Raw genomic sequence first — 21,437 nt, forward strand, 5'->3', positions numbered from 1 at the left:
CTGGAACAAAAATAATACCTCGTATTTGTGATGTGCCTTTGTTCCCCAAAGGCTCTCCCGCCTTGATTGTATTGTAACTTGTGACCCAGGCAGGGAAGGCAGAGAAGGTGGGAACCTACCTAAAGGATTTGGTATTCCCATTCTGCAAGTGGGAAATACTGAGACACAAGGAGTCCGGTGGTTTGCCAAAGCCACTCGGAAAATTGGTGCAGGTCAAGGCAGGTCGAGAGCCCTGGATTGCCAGTGGGGTTGAGAGGAGGGCATCAGAAATGCCTTAGCAATTGAGTGAGACTCAGAGCCCCATCTGATACCCCAAAGAAAGCCATTTCCCCGTGGCCTTCTGTGCAGACCTAAGATGGAGGAAGGTGGCAAGAGCCCCTCCTCCCTTCCCCAAGGGTACAGCAACAAAGCCAGAGGGCCACCCGAAAACAACCCCACCCCCAGCCCTGCCCCACAGGCCCCAGCCACAGGAACTGGCAGGCTGTGGTGGGGAAAGGATTGTTCCCAGCACAGATGGAAACCCAAGGGCCACACGTGGCTTCTGTGGTTTTCCCCAGACGCAGTGGAGCCAAGGCTGGAGGGCCGGATTTCCAAACCTCGATGCAAAGCTCCCGGCCAGAGCCCTCCCAGGCTTTCCCCTCCCACGAGCCTCAGCTTCCCCGTTCCCAGTGACCTCGGCTCAGCCTTTGGCCTTTGCTTCTGCACGTCTAGCCCAAGCTGCCAGCCCATAGCCCCTTCCCCCACTGTCTTTGGCCAAGGCCTGGGGTCCTCTGGACTTGGTTTTTAATGGCTCAGCAGTGATGTGCAGACTGCCCCAGGCCCTCAGGACCCTGGAACAGGCCTCAGAATCGTGAGGGTGAGGATACACATTCTAGGCTAGACTACCTAAATTCAAACCCAAGCTTTGCCTCTTGCAAGCTGTGTGACCTTGGGCAGGTATTTACCCTTTCTGTGCCTCTCTGCCCTCTCTATAAAACAGGATTAACAATAGGCCCTCCATCTTAGGCCTCAGTGAAAGCCGGGCCTGGTGCATGGTGAGTGCTTCATACCTGTTGGCATATTTTTATTCCTTGTTATCTGAGGTCCAGTCCCATTCCTCGGGGGAAGCCCTCTGGCCGAGACTGGCTTCGTGGGTGTGCACTCTGCAGTGACACAGGGACCTACGTTAGGCAGGGCCCTGCTTCGTTTAATCTCTGCTGTGGCTGTCCTGAAATCCTTACCAGTGTTTGAGCAATAGGCCCACATTTCATTTTGCACTGGTTCCCACAAATTAAGTAGCTGATCCTGCCTCCAGGACCGGACTAGGACAGACCCCTGTACTGCTCTCTGTTCCCTTTCCTTTGTGACTCTTGTCCCCAGTTGTAGCCAGATACTTGTTTCTATAATTACTGGATTAGTGTCTGTCTCTCCAAATGATCCTAAGCTCCGTGAGGGCACAGCGCTGTGTGCCCAGGGCCTGGTGCATTGTGGGGCTCTCTTGGGGCCTGAATGAATGCCCAACCCTATACCAGACCCCAGGGGAGATTTAGAGACGGTTTGGCCCTGTCCGTGGAAGTGGATGCTTCTAAGGGCGTCCAGGAGGAGTGCACGAGGCTGTCCCGTGGCAGAGACTGGGGAAGCCAGACCATAATCACGAGAGGAGTCTGGAGAGAAGGAGGGGCAGAGCTGGGCCTTGAAGAGGTGTTGAGAGACTCCTTAGGGACAGCTGAAGAGCATTTGTCGCCCCCCACTTCCACGAGTGATGTGGCCTGGGGCAAGCCCATTGACAACGGATTCACCTCCAGGCAGAGCAGACTCTCAGGACAAGTTTCAGGAATGAAGCAATAAACGCACCAGCCTTTCCCCACATCATTCACTAGTTCTGTTCATTCTGTAGTTGGTGAAAAAAGCCTTCTCGCTGCCATCAGGGTGCAGAGGTATAACGTCAGACCTGTCGTTTCCGTTCCAGAGCAGACCTTTGGCCAGGTAAACATCTGATTTCTAAAGCATTCAACCAGACGTGAAACACCAAGCTTCTTGCGTGAACTTTTGCCTTGGCTGGCAGAGACCTCAGTCTTGAATTATTTCCTGCCCAACTCTGGGCGAAAGGAGAGTCCCACAGTCTGTTGGGGTGGGAAGAGTCTAAAGCTTGGCTGACAATCCAGGGCAGCAGGAGTGTTTCTGAAGTACACAGGCACTCTCCTCCTGGAACTTTCCAGAGACCCCGGTGAGGGGACTAGGCCTGACACTCAGAAAGCCAGCTAGTACGGTGCCACGATGTTGGTGAGGGCCCAGGCAATTACAGGGTGATTCGGTTGTCTGAGCTTTGTAGTGATGCCCGCGGTTCTCCGGAGAACACTGAGATCTCAGGTAAGTAATTGGTAAAGCCAGTCATAGAGCATTTCGGGCAGTCCCTTAGAGCAGAAACAGATCAGAATTCCAGTACAGGCTTTGCTGCTAACTAGCTGGGCAGCCCAACAGGAACAAAGCAACCTCTCAGAACCTCTGTTTTCTCATCTATTGAACCGAACCGTCATGCTGTCACTCGTGTAACCCTCGCAGCCACCCTGAGATGGGGCCGACACAGAGAAGCGAAATCACTCCAAGCCATACAACTATGAGCAGCCAAGCCAGGCCCTGAGCTGGCTGCAGTCTCACTGACAGACCTCTCTCACTGGATTGCCATCATCTAACTCAGCTCTGAGGGCATAGTAGGTGCTCAGTTAACACTGGCCACTTGATCCTTGCCCCTTTGTTTAACCAAGGTCATGTTCCCCTCGGTTGGCTCCCTGAAGAGAGAAGTAAGTCTCCCTTGTGCTTTTCCTCATTAAGGTTTGCAGTCATTCTGCAAACTGGGCTGGGCGTGAGTGGCAGGCAACCTTTATTTCCGGGCCCCACATGGCAGTGCTAAGCTCAGCAGCCCCCCGCACCTGAGCCAGTAGTCTCACCTCAATTCGTACTTTGTCCTGGTGGCTGGGACAGGGAAGGTGGGACCCCGCACAGGGCGTGTGTAGGTGGGCAAGAATGGAGGCGCCTGAGCTCCAGAATAAGCAGTCTTCACTTTTCCTGAAAGCAAGAAATATGAGCCCATGCATAGTTTGAAAACCACTTGCCCTAGGAATTTTGCTTTCAGAAATTTTTAAGCAGACCTACAAATTATGTGGTAAAGTGTCCGACATTGAGAGAACCATAATAAGCCCGTGGCCCTCGGAATATCTAGTTGGGAACAATTATGAAATAAAAAATGAACAGAGAGACGTTTGTCTGCATTTGGACTGCTGTTAAAATCATTTTTTAAAACAAAATCTGAAGTTATTCTCCCTACACCCACCTCCCAAAATGCAGCTGTGGTGCTCTGAGAACTTTTTTTTTTTTTTAAATAAAAGAGAGCAGCCTTAGAGTGAAACAAGACATCTGATTTCAGAACCCAAAGAAGAAAGAATAAACTAAATGAGTGATGGAAAGAGCATACTGACAATTTCCATTCTCAAAAAAAAAAGCATTATTTCCCTAACAGCAGGTGTTACCAGTAGCACAAATGGAATATTAATCTTACCTCCTAAGCCATTCCTCTCCACCAGAGAAAACTTCCCCAGAGAGATTACAGCATAATAAGCAGGCAGGGAGATGGATTCCCCCCACCCCCGTTTTGCTTGCAGGGCTACCAACTGCATGTCTAGCATGTCTCTAAAACCTGGATCTACATGTCCCTGTACCTGACACCAAGTGTGCCTTCCTTGCCTGGTCTCTGGGAGCAAAAGCAACTTATCCCCAGCCCAGCCAAACCTAAACCCACAGGTTTCATGGTGAGCAGCCAGCTGGCCCCTGGAAAAAGGTATCGACGAAACCCAGGGCCAGCACACACAGAAGAGAAAGGAGCTGGTTTTGGCCAGCTCAGTCAGCGACAACCGCTGACAAATATTTGTGAATGGCCAGAGCAGGGAAGCCTGGGTCTCCATTGTTGGGGACCGTGGCCCAGCCCCCAGCCTTTCCAGTGGTTAGGGCCCTCTCACCCCTTCCTTCGGCCAAGGCCATGGGCATCGTGTGGCCATTACCACAGCAGGTCTCGGCCATAATTCTGCCTTTCTCTCTTGAAGGGGCTGGATCTGAGGGTGAATGGGAGACAGGAGGTGGACTAGCTAACAGGCTGAGCACACTCCTGAGAGCCTCTGTATGGCCCTCTGGTGTGGGACTTGAGCTTACAGAGCCTCAGCTGGCTTATCTGTAAAATGGAAGAAACAGTTTTGACCGGCCTGAACACACAGACCAGTCCCAGGAATCACGAGCCTGAGAACGAAGCAGGGCCTTGAACAGGAAGGAGGAAAAGGAAGAAGAGAGAAAGGCTCCCTCCCTCTTGCCTCCATGGCATCTGGCTCTTTCCTGCCCTCCCAGGAGCCACCCAGTCAGTCTTATTTGCCATCAGCCTTCCTCCTCCTTTTGGTTCCATTCCTCTTGCCTGCCTAGTTACAAGGGGGGCCCTGAAGGTGGGCTCCCAGGGCTCCCCTCCCAGCCACAGGTACCACTCCACATGTGCAAGGGAGCAGCCACCCAGGCAGAGTGAGTCTGAGAAGACCCACTGCCACCTAGCAACCTGTGCATTCTTGGTCATTGCTGTATTGACTTTTGAACTAGGGGAGCATGGAATTTAAACCTCCCCCAACACACACACACACACACACACACACACACACTCTTCCAGGAAGGAACAGCAGAAGCTCTGCAAGACCTAGCTGATTTCTTCCTGAGCTCTTGACAACCAGCCATGTAGAAATTACCTCCTTCCTCCTCCAGGTGGAGAGAAATTTTGTTTGTATGGGGTGGTGGGGAGCGGAGGAGGGTGGATTTTTGGCAGAGAGGGAAATCCCTGATATGGTAAGTAGGAAGGCAGACAGTTTCAAGACAAATGCTGGGAAGGATTTGGTCAGCCCTCCTCTGGGGGCATTCCTTGGGCCATAGCTGTAGGCACCACAAAAATTCTAAATAAGGATGACAAAAGTTGTGAGAATCAAGCATTATCTGCCAGGGAATTTCCAAGGTTCTTCTCTGGGCTTAAAAAATTACTCACACTCAAAGAACAAAGCGAGTGGAAGGAGCAAGGGCCAATTAGTTGAAAGCAATTGAAAACTAAAAGCAGGGAGACTTGACAAAGGTCACAGGCACGAGGCACCCTGGGGAGCTAGTGGGCCATGGAATTTCTTCCCCGGCCCATTGGTGATCTCTTGGAGGAACCTGGCTTAATGACTCACTTTGCTGACGGAGCCCAACTCTTCTGTGGGCACCCATGCTGACAATCCCTGCAAACTGACCATCTTCCAGAACTTACAGCATTAGGCACTGATGATCCCTGTTTTTTAGGAGACCATTAGAGAATGAAACTGAGTATTTTAGGCATGCCGATGTGGCATGGGTGTTTGGATGCAGACACTGCCTCTTCCATCAAGTATTGGGGCAGCGAAGCTCTCACACCAGGAATGTATTTCAGAAATCACCAAGATCAAACCCAGACAGTAAGGATGAAAAATACCACAGAAGCCTCACACCCAGTCAGCAGGACTCAGTTCAGCGTACGAGGCTGCTATAGATGTTTCTATAATGACTCTTGAATTACTAAAATGCAGACAACTAAAAACCCTGGGTATCACATATAAAAACAAACGTGAGAGGACTCCGAAAGGTGGAGAAAAGGCAGACTGGTTTGGGACCTTGGCACCTGAGGAATGACACAGTGGTGACATGCTTGAGTTTTCTTCTTGGCCTCACTGATCCCAGACTTGGAGCTAAAGAAGCTGACAACGCAAAATGCCAGTAGACACAGGCAGACTCAAAAAGCCCCAACAAAAGCCTGTTCTACTCCAGGCAAGTCCCCCAGAAAATACTGGCTCCACCCCCACCCATGCCAACAAAGGTCAAGTGAGGGGCCAAGATTCCACCTTCTCTGCCAGGGGGTGACCCAAACCCCCCACCAGGGTGGCATCAGGGAGGCTGAGTGGGGAATTGGGACTCATCCCTGAGGGGCACTGAGCACGCCACCAACTGTGTCAGTGGAGGCCATGTGGAGAGCAACAGTGTACCACTATCCCCCTCCCACCCAGGGAGGTGTCCGTGTGGGGAGCCAGAACTCCCACCCCTGCCCAGCAGGAAGGAGGACCCCTCCCACCTTGGGGTGTCAAAGAAGACCCAGTGGGGAGCCTGGACCTCTACTCCCCACGTGGCAGCCCTTTCTACCCCTGGAGCAAGGTCAGAGGAAACCAGGTAAAACAGAAGGTTTGATTAAGTCCAGAGTCTCATAACATTACCCTAGATTTCCAGGTTTCAACTGAGAAATCTCTCGTCATACCAAAACCCAGAAAGATCTCAACTGAATGAGAAAAAGACACTAGATGCCAATACTAAGTTGGCAGAAATATTCGAATTATCTAAGATTTTAAAGCAGCCAGCATAAAAATGCTACAAGGAGCAATTAGGAATACACTCAAAACAAATGGAAACTAGATCTCTGCAAAGAAATAGAAGATATAACGAAGAACCAAACAAAGACTTAATAGTTAAAAAGTCAATGGATGGGCTCCACAGCAGAATGGAGGGAACGGAGGAAATAACCAGTGTATTGGAAGATAGAACAATAGAAGTGATCAGTCTGCACCTCAAGAGAGAAAATAGACTGAAGCAGAATGAACTGAGCTTCTCAGACCTGGGAGACCATAACAGCAGATCTAACTTATATGTCCTCAGTGTCCAGAAAGCAGAGGAGGACAAAAAGGTGGGGCTGAAAGGTTACCCAAAGAAATCATGGCTGGAGACTACATACGCATTGCTGATGGGGATGTCACGTGGCACGGCCCCTCTGGAAAACAGTTCGACAGTTCCTTAAAAAACTAAATTTGAAACTACCCTACGGCCCGGCAGTGGTGCGCCCAGGCATTTATCTCAGAGAAATGAAAACCGTGTCCGCACAAACACCTGTACACAAGTGGTCCTAGCAGCTTTATACGTAATAGCCAATGACCAGAAGCAACCAGATGTCCTTCAGCGGGTATGTGGTGAAACTCACGGATGCATCCACACGAGGGAATCCTCGTCACCAGTGAACAGGGATGAACTATTGATACACACGGCCACCCCGATGAATCTCCGAGAATTATGCCGAGTGAAAAAAGCCAGTCCCACTGGGTTACATACTGTACGGTTCCATTTACATGACACTCTTGAGATGACAAAATTGTAGAAATGGAGGCTACATTCGTTGTTCCCAGGGGCTAAAGAGGAGGTGGTGAGAGGGAAGTAGGTGTGGCTATACAAGGGCGGTGTGAGGGATCTTTGTGGTGTTGGAAATGTTCTGTGTCTTGACGTGTCAAAATGCTGGTTGTGCGATCTTGTCCTTGAGTTTTGCAAGATGTTACCATGCGAGGAAGCTGGGTAAAGGCCACAAAAGATCTGTCTGTATTATTTCTTACAACGTATTTCTTACAACCTATTTCTTATAGGTATATGAACCTATAAGTACCTCACAATCAAAAGTGTAGAAAAATAAATTCATGTTCATTTAGAAAACACAAATAAAAAAGAAAAGAAAAAGGTCATCAGTGTTAGCATGTTGGTGCATATCCTTCCAGATTCTTCTCTGTGTATAAATACATGCCTTAAAAGATAGCACCGTGCTGACGTACCGTGTTTCCCCAAAAATAAGACCTAGCTGGACCATTAGCGCTAATGCGTCTTTTGGAGCAAAAATTAAAATAAGACCTGGTCTTATTTTACTATAATATAAGACCAGGTCTTTAATAAATATAATATAGTATAGTATAATATAATATAATTGGGTCTTATTTATAATACCATGGTCTTAATGTAATACCAGTCTTGTATTACATTATAAAGACCCAGTCTCATATTATAGTAAAATAAGACCAGTTGTATATTAATTTTTGCTCCAAAAGACGCATTAGAGCTGATTGTCCAGCTGGGTCTTATTTTCAGGGAAACACGGTATACAGTGTGTTTGTAAGTTACCATTTGTTTGGAAACAAAAAGAAGACTATACACCTGTCTCACACTTTACAACTTTAATTCCCCCCTGAAAACCCTGCCACTTAGGGAAAGCTTTTCAATGAAAAAAAAAAAGTTTTCATTAATTTTAATGGAAAAATGATACATTTAACCCCAACCCAAGATACCCCCAAATTTTCACAGATACAAAATTTATCAAGTGAACGTTGAAATTGAATTTATATAAGGGATGATAATTTGAAAAAAAAAGAAATACAATTGGGTCATAACATACAGTGCAAGGAAGGGCTCTTGTCCCCGCCAAAGAGATGGGTCGCAGGACGGTGTGGGCCTCGTTTCCTTTAGAAGGTAAAGTTTTCTTTCTGCAACCTTTCTTCACTGACTTTACAACTTTCGAGGGGTCCGTGGTTATCTTGTTCTCCTCCTGTCCCTCAGATAAAGTGATGACACAGAAAACATGCTGAGGGTGCACTCGAGATGGAACACAAAGGGCTCCCTTGTGCACGAGACTGAAGGGTCTTCAGAATACCCACATACCCCCAACTCGCTTGCCTTCAGTCCAAAAATCCAAATATTTGGTGTGTCCCATGGTGCAGACCTCAAATGTGTTCCGTATGCTATCCTCTGCTAAGAAAGTGTTGTGTCAAGTAAGTCGACGAGGCTGTATTTTGCCTACAATCACGTGTTGGATCCCACCTCGGTATTAGTCAGGTTGGGCTGCCATAACCGTATGGCACCTACTGGGTGGCTAAACAACAGAAGTTTGTCTTCTCGCAGTTCTAGGGGCTGGAAGTCCAAGACCCAGGTGTCAGCAGGTTGAGTTTCTCCTGAGGCCTCCCTCTGGCCTTGCAAATGGCCGCCTTCTTATTCTGTGTTCACGTGGTCTTTCCCCTGTGCATGCGCGTGTCTGTGTCTAATCTCCTCTGATAAAGACACCCGTCATATTGATTGACCTGATCCTAACGGCCTCATTAATCACATTTTTGAAGGCCCTGTCTCTAAATGCAGTCACTTTCTGAGGTACAAGGGGTAGGGGCTTAACATATGTATTGTGGGGAGAGGCACACAATTCAGCCCATAATAATTTCTTATAGCATATGTTGCTAATACGATTGGGGATGAAATGTCAATGTACCAAATAAAAAAGAAAAGGTGAACAAATGAGACAACTTTTTAAGAGCCATTATGGTAAGAAGTCGTTCACAGGGTAGTTGTAATTGGATGCAGGTCTGTGTATATATCTTTGCTGAAACATGCATAGAAAGTATGTTCAGGAGATTCATAAAATGGTAGCAGTTGCTTCAAGAGGACATAGTAGGTGGCTGGGGGACAGAGTCAGGAGGGTTCACGGCATACTCTAGTGTATCTTTTTAAATTTGTTCCCCGCACGTGTATTAATGCATATTCTAATAGGGGAATAAAATACTTAAGTGAAGGATTGACTTAAATCCTCTATAATCCCGGGAGCTGTCTGTCTCATTCTCTGTCTCATCCCCAGGCCCTGTCACAGAGCCTGTCACACAGGAGACGCTCAGTAAGGGCGCTGAAAGCATGAATAAATGGACAACTCAGTGAATGGCTCTTCTAGTGTTTGGACGCAGGGACGCTGAGCAACCCAGCCAGTGACCCTCTCTGTCCTTCCCCTTTGGTTTGCAGACGGCAGCAGAGACCTCCAGGAGGGAACAAGCCCCAACAGCACAGTGACCACCAGCCAGGCAGTGCCAAACACAATAGGGACCACCAGAAATCCTACCAGGGGGGCTCGGTGCCCCATCCCTCGGGGAGGCCCACCCATCACGGCTACAGCCAGAACCGGCGCTGGCACCATAGCAACATGAAGCACCCACCTGGCGACAAGGGGGAGGCGGGCACCCACCGCAATGCCAAAGACACCATGACCTTGGAGAGCCCCAAACTTGAGGACACGCTGGGGGACACTGGGCACCGCAGCCTGGAGTCCCCCTGCATCCCTGATGGCCTGGGCCCAGTGGCTTCCGAGAGGCCGCCCCCACAGCAGCCGGGGGTCGCAGAGGCCGAGACAAAGCCTAAAGACAGTATTATTCCCGAACGCATGGGGGAGCGGCCCAGAATTACCCTGCTCCAGTCTTCCAAAGACAGGCTGCGGCGGAGGCTGAAGGAAAAGGTACCGGTAATTGAATTTTTGTTGTTCTCTTGCACCAGGGAGGATGGCGCGAGGTAGGCACGTTGGTAGGTGGGCTCGGGTTTGAGGGCCTGGGAGCTGTGGGGAGGGTAGCAGGACCCACCACCCCTGGCCACCACTGCCTTAGGGACACCTGCCACCAGAGGGCAGGCCCACGGCCAGCTCTGTAGGAACCCCTCCAGCACATTCCAGCTCCTCATATTCTGGCCCCTCAAGAGGCCCAGGTGGGCACTTGGTACCAGTGCCCAGCCTAAGAGAGGAGGAAAGGAAGAGGCCCAGGCCTGGGGGTGAGGGGAGTGGTTCTTCCCTCCGGCATTTTCTGAGGTCAGAGACTGACCGCCCCATTACTGCTAACGGGCATTTGGGGGAAAACACGGAGCTTAGAAAGACTGATGCTTCTCCTTGAGGTAAGTACCAGCCAGGCTGTGGTTCCTGCCAGGGTCGGGAGCAAAGGTGAGTTGGGCAGAGTGCGAGCCGTTCTCCTCCTTCATCAACCAGAAGCCAGTGAGGGGGTCGAAGCAATAAAATTTAAGGAAGCCCTCTCTCCCAGCATCACACGGGTGCCGGCCCTGCCCTGGCAATGGCCTTGAGACTGAGGGCCTCCTTAAATTTTGCTCCCCAAAAGCCTCTCTTTCCTCACCCTGTGCCTGGCCCTGGTCGCTAGGGCCTGGGTCACAAATGCAGGAGGAAATGCCCCCAGGCCTCCAGAGGAGGGGTGGGGATCGGTCCATGGCAGCATTAGCTCCACTGGGCCCCCCTCCCTCCCCCTCCCTGGCCAAGGGTGCAGGTAAGGTCACCTTGGAGAGGAACTGTTCCCAAGAAAGGCTGACTTGCTCCCAGCCTTCCCCAGGGAGTCCTCTTTCTGGGGCTTCTGGGGAGCTCCACGTCAGGGCTTGTCCCCAGCCTATCTCTACTGCCTTCTCTCCTCTACCTTTTGCCCCAGAGTCCAGGCCCAGGTCCAAGCTCAGGCAACACAGACAGGTCAGCCCTCTTCCCCAATCAACTCTTAAAGCTGAAATGCTGTTCCTGGCAGTCTCACAGCCCGAGCTGCCCACCCCACCACTCCTGTGGGGCGGGCAGTTGTGAGGTCCTAGAGGAAAGTCTGATGTATTCCCTTACCTCCCAAAAGAAGGAGGCTGGAAGAAGTTCCCAACTGATGACCATTGTGTAGTCTTCACATGCAGAGTTTCCAGGACAGGTTGCCACAGCCTGGCCAGGGAGAAAGGATTATTAACTATGGTCTCTCCAGTTGTACTAAACCTATCTGCAGTGCCACAGAATGGAAATCACACGGACTTTGAGGTCCAGCAAACCAGGCTCAGTCCTCACTCTGCCTTTAACTGGCTTGATGACCTTGGGCAAGTCACTTAACCTCTGAGACTCAGTTTACTAATCTGTAAAATGGGTATAATATTGCACACCTTGCAGACAGACTATGAAGATTAAATGTCAGAATGTGTAAAGACCCTCATAGGTGGTTATTATTCCATATACAGACCATTCATCCTGCCCTGGGGCCCAGATGGTTGGGTACCAGGGTGGGTCGGGGGGGTAGGGTAGGACAGATGAGGTAGATCCATAGCACCCATACAGCGGTTTGGGACACCTCACCTGAGGCCTCTTGGACTCCTGGACCAGAAGGACCTGGGCTCAGGCGATGGCTGGGTTCAGGGGAAACCTTTCTAGTATAACCTCCTTATATCACCAGTGAGGAAACTGAGGCCCAGAGAGTAAAACCACGTCCCAAAGTCATATGGTTAGAGGCAGAGAGCAGGTTCTAGAACCCCCAGCTGTGCTACCCAGCCCAGAGCTCTCCTTGTATGAGGACAGAAGAGCAAGTGAAAGACCTCACTTTATGACCCTCATCCTGGCCTTCACCCCAGTCTCACGTCCCGGCAGGTAAGTTGGTTGTACTGTTGACCACCAATCTATTGTGTCTGAGTAAATACTTCAGAGACTGTCAGGTGTCGTTTTCTTCCTCATCCATCCTGGCTCTGGTACAGTGGCATTGAAAACTCATAAGTATGTAGGGGTTTTTTTTGTCTGAAATTTCCCTACTAGAAGTTCCAGTCTTTTGAGTAACACCTTGGAGGATTCCTCGGTGTGTGGTGTCTGTGGGTAGAAGGCCAGCCCAGTCTCCATAGGCTACAAAGCCCGGGCCATGTCCACAGGGACCCCTATGCCCAGAGAACACGAGCACCCTTGGGCTGTAGAAGCCGGGGGTCTGACAGCCATTCCATGGGCACCTCTGACCAACACAGCAAGCATTTTGGATGCCACCCTTCTTCCTGACCTAGGCATCATGCCTTCGTTTTCTCTTTGGCCTAATTTTTTATTTATCTTGTTTCATCTTTTATAAGCCCCATTAAATCATTTCTGGATTGAGACATGCGATGGGCAAGCAGACAAACAAAACCTATATATATGAGAATCCTGGGTAAGATCTAGAGCTTGTTAGAAGCATCAGCTCTGCATGGCGCAGGGGCCAAGGTAAAGATTAGCACGGAGCCGGGGGACCTGAGGGTCCCTGGAGGAGGTCACCGTTCCTGGAGGGCTCAGACCTCAGGTTCTAGAAGGTAGGGCTGGGTCCTACTTTCTGGGGGTGGCAGCCCTCCCTCCACAGGCCACCCCCTGACCCCCCCACACACACACACATAGAAACCTCAGCTCCGCTCAGGCGTGACTCTGTGTGTCTCCCATGCCCCCAGGATGACGTGACAGTGGAGACCACCAGCCCTCAGCAGAACAAGATGGACAAGTTGATCGAGATCCTGAACAGCATGCGGAACAACAGCAGCGACGTGGACGCCAAGCTCACCACCTTCATGGAGGAGGCCCAGAACTCCACCAACTCTGAGGAGATGCTGGGTGAGATCGTCCGGACCATCTACCAGAAGGCCGTGTCCGACCGCAGCTTTGCCTTCACCGCCGCCAAGCTCTGCGACAAGATGGCGCTCTTCATGGTGGAGGGGACCAAGTTCCGGAGCCTGCTCCTCAACATGCTTCAGGTAACCGGACACCGACAGCTGCGCCGCCAGCCCTCCCGCCCTGCCCCCCGGGGGGTTATTACTAGAGAGAAGGCTGCACCTTCTGACCACGGTTGAACTTTTCCCAAGTTCCTCCCTTGCCCGATTAATTATAGAAAATAAAAAGGCACTCAAGGGGCAAGGGATGAGTGGCCGGATTTGCGTGTGTTTGTGAGAGTGCTCCATGGTTACGACGGCCCAATATAATTTTATAGGTGCTTCATGTTTAACCAGCCTTTCTCTCTTTCTATTTCCATGATAAAAGGGCTGGCTCGTGTGTGCTTTGACCTCTTCGCGTCCAAGCAGACCCAAACTTGTTGTGGACTTCTCTTTTCCTTCTCCTCTTCCTCCTCTTCCTCCTAAGGACCCCCCGAGCCCAGCCCAGCCCAGCCTCTGGAGGTGGTGGTGTTGGTTGTAGCTGGTACTTCAACGGGTCTGAGCAGAAAACACAAGGGCTCTGAAAAGGAAAGCTTTGGTCTGTCTGTCGAAGCACAGGCCTTCCTGAAACCACTCTTAGCGCAGAGGGGCAGCGTGGCGATCTAAGACTGTCTTGTACCTGGCTGCCTTTCCACTCAAGACCCCTCCACTCCCAGAGAGCTTAGTCCCGTTCCTCCTCATCTTCCTTCCACGGGTGGCAGCATCCAGCCATGTTTTTGCCGGTGCGAGTGTGTAGTAGGCCTGGGCACTTAGACAGCCCAGCACGGTTTCATCTCACGAGTGGGGACCTGCGGGGCTGATACCTGCTCTTCTGTCGTGGGTGGTAGCAAGTAATCTGGTGGCCCCAGAATCGGTGGGAAAGATAGCAGGTGGCACAGCATGGCAGCCACCCCAGGCCCTTGGGACTGTCCTTGGAAACTCTTGGCTGGACAACCGTTATTTCTGCTTTTACTTTGTACCTTAGACTTGTTGAGATACGAATTGAGTTTCCTAGGTAAGGTCTGAAAGTAGACTTACAGAGCTGAAAGAGACCACCTGCCCATCTGTGTTAACCAGGGGGACCATACAATAGGTCATCCAAACCACGACACCGCTGAGAGTCAGAGGGGAACTATTCATAATGACACCTGACAGCAGGCGGTAACCAAGGCAGATGGTCACCCTGGCCTTAACCACCGTGGTTCATGGTCTGCTGTCTTTTCCCGAAAAACAGGGAGGCAGGAACCCGCTCCGTGTGCTGCCCACAGGGCTCCATCCCCGTGTCTTCTCCCTTTCCCAGGGAGCCTGCTCACTGCAACCGGAGCCTTCACTGGCCCGCCCACGGTGTCTCTCCAGCTCAGGCCCCGATCAGGTTCCCATTCCTGGATCGTCCACGCTTCCCTGGTGACGAATTCCCGCATTACCTGAGGGATTTGCACATCGGGCATGTTCCTCATGGTCCGGAATGTCCTGGGAGAGTGTGGAGGGTGACAGCGGGGAGATGCCTGTCTGCCACGTACCGCCAGGCACTGGGGAGGTAGGGGCAGGATCGGCCTTGCCTGGGATTTTGCCTTTTCTCAGGGAAGGGCCAAGATAGGGCAAGACTTCCAGACAATGGCTACCAGCTCCAAGTAACCTAGCCAGAGCCAGTGGCAGACAGACACGCGGTGTGGCGAGAGGCGCACCCAGCCAGGACGGGCAGCTAGCCTCAGGGGCCACTCCAGATCCAGCCTGAGTCAGGCATTTCTTCCAAAAACCCATGGTTAGAGTGGCCTTGCCCACAGTGTCAGACAGAGCATCGGTCCTGGCAAATGCTCCGCCACAAAAGGGTTTCCGTGGCCCCACACTGGCTTCTCCATCAGCCACAGCATGGACTGGCTTAGGACAGCCGGAAGGTAACCTGTTTGGCCACGCTGAACTCGGCGAAGCTCTCCTCACAACTCCCAGCTAGGAAGTTCTCGTGGAATTACTATGCTAGGAGACACAGTTGGGCAAACACTAGGCCAGAGAAAGAGCAGTAATTTGAAAGCCGGGAAACAGGGTTTCTCGTCTGGATTCATGCCTCCATCTGGAGCTTGGCCTCTGCAGCTCCCGCTGGGAAGTGCTTAGCTGTTGGACCCTGAGCAGTGGACCTTACAATTTGCGATTTGCTCACTGGAGATGAGTCAGGGGGCTTGGGAAGGGGTGTGAACGGCCTCACGTGAGCCTCTTCATTTCTTGCTGTCCCCAGGCCCTGCCACTGACATGAAACAGTCCTGGGTCCCCTAGTCCTCAGAAACCCGCTGACCCTATGTTGTGGCTCAGTATGACTATGTCAACCCTACAGGTGCCACCTGGTCTCTGGGGCAGAGGAGAGCTGTCACTCCCACATCTGCCATTTACCTGAGTGGAGCATTTGTGGGTCAGGTATTCCAAAATCTAAATGTCCCCGCAGGCCTCACTGACCCTTTCTTCACCACCTGCAGCCCCGGCTTTTGTGTAAGCTGAGGAGGGAGCCCCTCGAAGGGGGCCTTGAGCCGGGCACTCGGGTTGCTGTTCAAGGCCCTTTTGGCTCCCGGGGAACTCAGCCTGGATGAGCTGGCAGGAGGCTGCCCCTGAGCGCCTTATAGACTCACTGCTTACAAGGCCAAGAGGAAGCCAACACCCCCTCAGGCCCTGCTGCTCCTCTCTGCAGCTCAGGAAGTGATAGGTCAGAATAGGCCTTCCAGGCAACATAATTCATGGCCACTACTGCCCCAGACTCACAAGGTACAGGAAAAGAGAGCATGGCTCATCAAACCCCACTTTCCTTCTTACCACCCACAGGGATGTTGTTTTTCACCTGCTTGCATTTTCTGACAAACCTGAGTTGCATCCCTTTGCTGGCGGACAGTCCTGGGCCCAGCCCTCAGAGCCCTTCCCTTCCCTTTCTCCTTCTGAATATCATGCTCAGCTTCATCCTCTCTAGGCCCACGGTCACTGGATCCCCAGCCGTCCCCCTGGTTCAGTTTGGAGGCCTCTGAGATGCCCCTCGGGTAGCCAGGTTTGGCTGCTGCCTCAACATACAAGTTCTGAGACCAGCTTAGTGGTGCTGGCTGCAAAGAGGCCGGGGTGTGAAGTGCCCTCTAAACACAGCTCCCAGCAGCTGTGTCTTTGGACATTGCTCTCCTTGGCCAACCACGCTTGGTGCCTGGGCTTTGGCAGTGGGAACTGGCAGCATGGGGGGAGAGGGTCAGGCTCTGGTATCGTGGACACTCTTGGCAGAAGTGTGAGAGCTGCCTGCCAAGTTGGGGTGCAGACCCCATAGAGAGGGAAATGGGGCCGGGAGAGGTGAAAGGAACTCTAACCCTTCCCAACCAGGCTGAGTGTTGTCATGTCAAGGAATCCAGAAGCATTGCCCTCATGAGCTCTGATGATGCCAGAGACCCTGGGGTCTCAGTGGACCCCTGTCACCAATCTGACAGCGCAAAAGTGACCTTTAATCTGTACATCTAAACTGAGTCTTTTTGCCTTAGATGTGGTTCTTTTCTTAGTAGTCTTCTTATAAGTAAACTTCTACGTACTAAACAGATATTTCTTAAATGTCTATGTGTACATTAGATCAGTTTCTCAAACTTGAATGTGTGTCTGAATTACATGGGATTTTACCTAAATGCAGATTCCAATTCAGTAGGTCTGGGTGGAACCTGAGATTCTGCATTTCTAACAAGCTCCCAGGTGGTGCTGGTGCCGCTGGCCCAGTAACAAGGCTTAGGATGACTGATGGTTTGTAGGTGTGGGTCAGCTTCGCATATGGGGCCAGCGAGGCGTACCCTGTTATCGGTGTGATTGTCGGAAGCGGGGATCCAGCCTGGGAACATTGGAAATAGTGAGTTTCAGCCACGGTTCTTTTTTTTTCTTTGGGTTTTTTTTTTTTTTTAATTTTATTGAGGAATATTGAGGGTCCATCAGCTCCAAGTCATTGTCTTTCAATCTAGTTATGGAGGGCGCAGCTCAGCCGTTTTCAATCTTCAGTTGCAGGGGGCGCAGCCCACCATCCCACGCGGGAATTGAACTGGCAGCCTGTTGTGGAGAGCTGGCGCTCTCACCACCTGAGCCACCTGGACCCCCCTCAGCCACTGTGTTCCTCACACCAGTGGTTCTCAGCCTACCTGCCTATTAGAGCGCTAGGAAGAGATTTTAAAACATACCCGCAGGGGCCCTACCCCAGGCCGCTGAATTAGACTCTCCCGGGATGAGCCTGGGCGTCCTTCTTTAAAGAACTCGCCAGGTGATTCTGTGGTGCAGCAGGTTGAGCACCACTGTTAGGAAGATACCCCAGAGATGCCCGGACTGTGCCACCGTTGTCACTTATGAACCAGCTGCCCCTACCTGTCACCCCATAAACAAGTCAAGAAATACGTCCCAGGTGCTGGACTCTTCGCTGCACCATGTGGGTGGAGGACTCAGAGCCTGAGCTGGTGAGAGAACACCAAAGCAGGAGACAGCGGCAGCTGAGACAATCCCTTCACTTTGCTCAGTGTTCCCTCTGTACAGCGAGGAAACTGGTCTGGACCATCCCAGGGGCCCTTTCTCATTCTTTTCTTCGTCGCTCTGAGGTTCCTCCCAGAGGACCTCCCCACTAACCAAGTGAGCCAAGCGGGAGGCCAGAGCTGCCTCGCCCCTCCTGTTGACCCTGTTTCTGTCTGCCCTCAGCTCCACTCCCCAGGCCCTTTTCCTTTCTCTTGGCCTCAGATATTTGTCAGAGCACCTATCACATGTTTTAGGAAAAGGGCCTCACTCTCAACCCACACTGCCAGGCTGTACCGGAGGCCAGGCCACCCGGGAAAGCTGGGGAGGTGATCAGCTTCCCCTCCCAGCCTGCCTCACTCCATCCCTTCCCCCGCACCCCCAGTTCCCGGTGTCTTCATGGTTGCAGAGTTCCACACTCACTAGAGTGTGTGGATTGATTATTTCTGACTTCCAGGAGAATGTGGACTGCCCAGGGCCCCCCCTGGGTTACAGAAGTCACCAAAACTCTGCCTTCGTCCTTACCGGGGATTTGTGGTATGATAATGGGGAGGGGTCTCCAGTTTCATGGCGAGGTGAAGAATGAGCGTGCCTCTTTTTATGGGACCTTTGGAATGACAGGAATTGGAGGCCTGAGCCCCCTCCACCCAGCTCTGCCCTGTCAGCACCCCAGGCCTTCACTTGGGCTCGGGGAGTGCTCCTTTGCCGGGCTATGGTTGGGTAGGACAAGTTCAAGCTCTCCTCTGTTGAAATGTGTGTGCCCTGTTTAGCCAAGAGGTGTCTACATCTGAGCTATGCAGAGCGAAGTATTATTAGAGCAGGCATCAGTGTGTCTGTAACTAAACCCAACTCTCCCTAGCAACCGTTGCCAACAACACCTCTAACAGAAGCATGCAATACCTTTTTTTGAAAAAAAAAAAAAAAATCTCAACCAAGTCGTAAACACAGCAGGGCTGTTGTGAAAAGACAACGAAAAACCAGAATCTGGCATGTGACCAGACTTCAAAATATATTGCTCTCTGCCAGCACCTTCTAGAAGACAGCCTCTGAAAAATCGACCTCAGGCTAGAGACGGATAAACTCTTCAGAGTTTCTAGCTGGGTTACCATTAAGCCTTGTGTTTGGAGTTTTTGATACGCAGAAACTCAATCGCATGGTGACAGGGGCTTCATGGGGTCTCTAGAAACGATTTTAGCTGTGAGTTTTAATGCCAAAAGGGACACTCAAAATTTTCTGGTCTGGCTGCCCCTATCAATAAATCAGAATATAAGATACATCTTCAGGGCTTGTGTGACACATCTGCCCTGCTCCTGGTGCCATGTTTGTCAGCAGCTTGGGCAGAGGACCTCGGCCAGTCCTCTAACTCTAGTCATAAGGGGGAACCTCCTTCTCTCCTGGTTATCTCACGGTCTCAGGAAAATGTAAAGCCGTTCCCCATGACCTAAACTGTGGACTTCCTAACCCCATCTTTTACAGAGGAACGGAGAAGAGGTGCTAGCCTTGATTCCTAAAGTTCTAACCAGCCCTAAGTTGTAAACTCCTCAAGGGGAGAAATCCTGGCTGAGTTATCACTGCTCCCCAGCTCCTGACATCACGATTTGTACATAGTAGGTGCTCAGTAAATGTCTGTGCAAGGGCAGGATAGAGCCCTCAATCTTTTTTTTTTTAATTAAAGTTTATTGGGGTGACAATTGTTATAAAGTTACATAGGTTTCAGATGAACAATTCTGTGACACATCACCTATATATCACATTGTATGTTCACCACCCAGAATCAGTTCTCCTTCCATCACCATATATTTGATCCCCTTTACCCTCTTCTACCACCTGAGCCCTCAATCTGAGGTACCAGTGCTCCCTGGTGTGTACTGGGCTTCTCAACTCTCCTGAACACTTCCATGCATGTGAGTGTAGAGATTCTCTCTCCAAGGTGGGTTCCAGGGCAGGACTCTTTCCCCACACTTACAGATGAGGAAAGTAGTTCATTGACACTACACGCTCCACGCAAAGTCATGGGGCTGAATGGGGGCCGTCAGTCCAGCACTCAAGCTCCTGGCTCCCTCACCACCCCCCAAATTGCATGTAAGGGTCAGAAACTTGGGAAAATCAAGAATCTGCCTCATGAAGCTATCAGCGGGGATTTCAAATCCACCCCTCTAGAATAATCACACGGCAGTTCCAGTAACCTCCAAGTCTCTGAGCTTTCTGGGCCAATGAAGGGCTGAGGGTGTCTGAGGAAACACCACCACATCTCCGTTTACTTTATCCAGATGAACCACACAGCGGTTGTTCCCAAGGTTCGGCTCTCCCCCTCGCACCCTCTCTCCCTGCTCGGACCTCCTCCCCTCACTTCTGCACGCCCACCGCTGAGCCGACATGCACTCCAGGCATGTAAACTAATTTTACTGTTGGCCCAAGCCGGGCATACCCAGGGATAGAAGCGCATTGTTCTGTTCATTCCAGAGCCCAAGCAAAGCCCTCGGCTGGACCCACCCCGAGCTCCCTCCCTCCACTGCTGCTAGCAATCCGGAGGGGATGAAGCAAAGCAAAGCACCAGCAGGCAAGGCAAGCAGCCTTCCCCATGGGCACATTGAGGAGGGTGATTTTGGAGGTCCACCAAAGCATGGTTTTCTAAAAAATGCTGCTCCACCTGCTGGCTGGCCTGTGAGCATCCCACGAGGCCTCAGTGCCCAGGCTGAAGGGCACGCCCTGCGAGGGCCGTGCAGAGCTGGCACACACATTCCCCCAGGGTGGGCACTGGCAGGCTTGCCTCACGTCAGGAGAAACTGCCTGTCACAGGAGCTTGATCTTCTGCACAAGAGCCCGTGGCAGGTACGGCTACCCCAGTGGGAGAGCCAGTGCCAGGCTGGCTGGTACCAAGGCGCTTAGCCCACCCTGTCAGAACCGGGGGGGGCGATCCCGGTGTTTCCTTGCCAGACTTGTTGCCTGCACTTGCTTTGGCATGAGTGAGCTTTACCTTCTTTCTTCCAATCCTCATTTCTTTCTCTCAACAAACACTTACTGAGTTTCTGCTGCGTACCACAAGCCATGGCAGAGCCTGGCTATGTGTCATCCATTAGTCTGCCTACCTCTCGGTCTTCTCCCTGTTTATGCAGGTGGAGGTCCTGTCTCAAGTCTAAGTGTTTTATTCAAGGCCCCATCTAGAGTGTCTCAAAGTGAGTGTTCAGATCAGCATTGTCTGACTGTTCAATTTGGGGGTGGAGTGTGGAGGTGGGGGCCTGGGGACTCCTGAAAGTGCTAAACCTGAGGCCCCCTCTGAAACTTTGGAATGCTCAGTGGGACAGAATCAGCCCATGACTTGGACAGGAAAGAGCATTTTGTGGCTTTAATCTGAAAATAAGCAGAGGAAAGAAAATGACCATGGACTCTCCGTGGGTCCCAGAAGCAGCCCAGGACAGCAGCCTGCCAATGAACTGTTTCTTTTCCAAAGCTGTATCCCCAGGTGTCTTGGGAGCAATGTGTCCATGTCATCTTTGCGTCCCCCCACTGTGCCAGCACACAGTAGGTATTCGGCAGGCTTCAGGTGGCTAGTTTCAGAAGTCTCACTTTATTGGGGACTGAGGTGGGCAGTAGCCACGGCAGCAGAAGGCAATGGAGCATTCTCTGGGCCAGGGGAGATTTACCCGGGTCAGGAATGGTTTCGCCATCGCCCGTATCCCTTGCCAGGCCGTGTCCTCTTCCCTGCACACCCTTACCCCCACCCCGGCTTCATTTTTCCTGCTAAATCCCCTGATAGAACTTGGCCAGGCGCTTCCCTGTCTGAAGCTGCCACGCCGAGGCAGGCCTGCAGATAAGTGGGTTATCGGAGAAGGCCAGCTCGGGTGTCCCGGGCCCCAGAG

The 21,437-nt window shown here is 51.5% G+C and overlaps 1 protein-coding gene across 5 annotated transcripts in view; it reads left to right on the top strand.

Annotated features, from left to right (window-relative positions):
* The window catches only part of CTIF (cap binding complex dependent translation initiation factor), a 262,257-nt gene that overhangs the window by 166,150 nt on the left and 74,670 nt on the right, over positions 1-21,437 (top strand). For 4 of the 5 annotated variants that reach the window (XM_033087333.1, XM_033087335.1, XM_033087337.1 and 1 more), the window contains exons 8-9: positions 9,643-10,135; positions 12,856-13,155. In XM_033087333.1, the coding sequence (XP_032943224.1) occupies positions 9,643-10,135; positions 12,856-13,155 (793 nt within the window). The remainder of the gene's footprint in view (positions 1-9,642; positions 10,136-12,855; positions 13,156-21,437) is intronic. The other variant, XM_033087338.1, reaches the window with a different exon arrangement.

This window comes from Rhinolophus ferrumequinum, chromosome 19 (genome assembly GCF_004115265.2).
Source record: "Rhinolophus ferrumequinum isolate MPI-CBG mRhiFer1 chromosome 19, mRhiFer1_v1.p, whole genome shotgun sequence".
Taxonomy (NCBI): Eukaryota; Metazoa; Chordata; class Mammalia; order Chiroptera; family Rhinolophidae; genus Rhinolophus; species Rhinolophus ferrumequinum.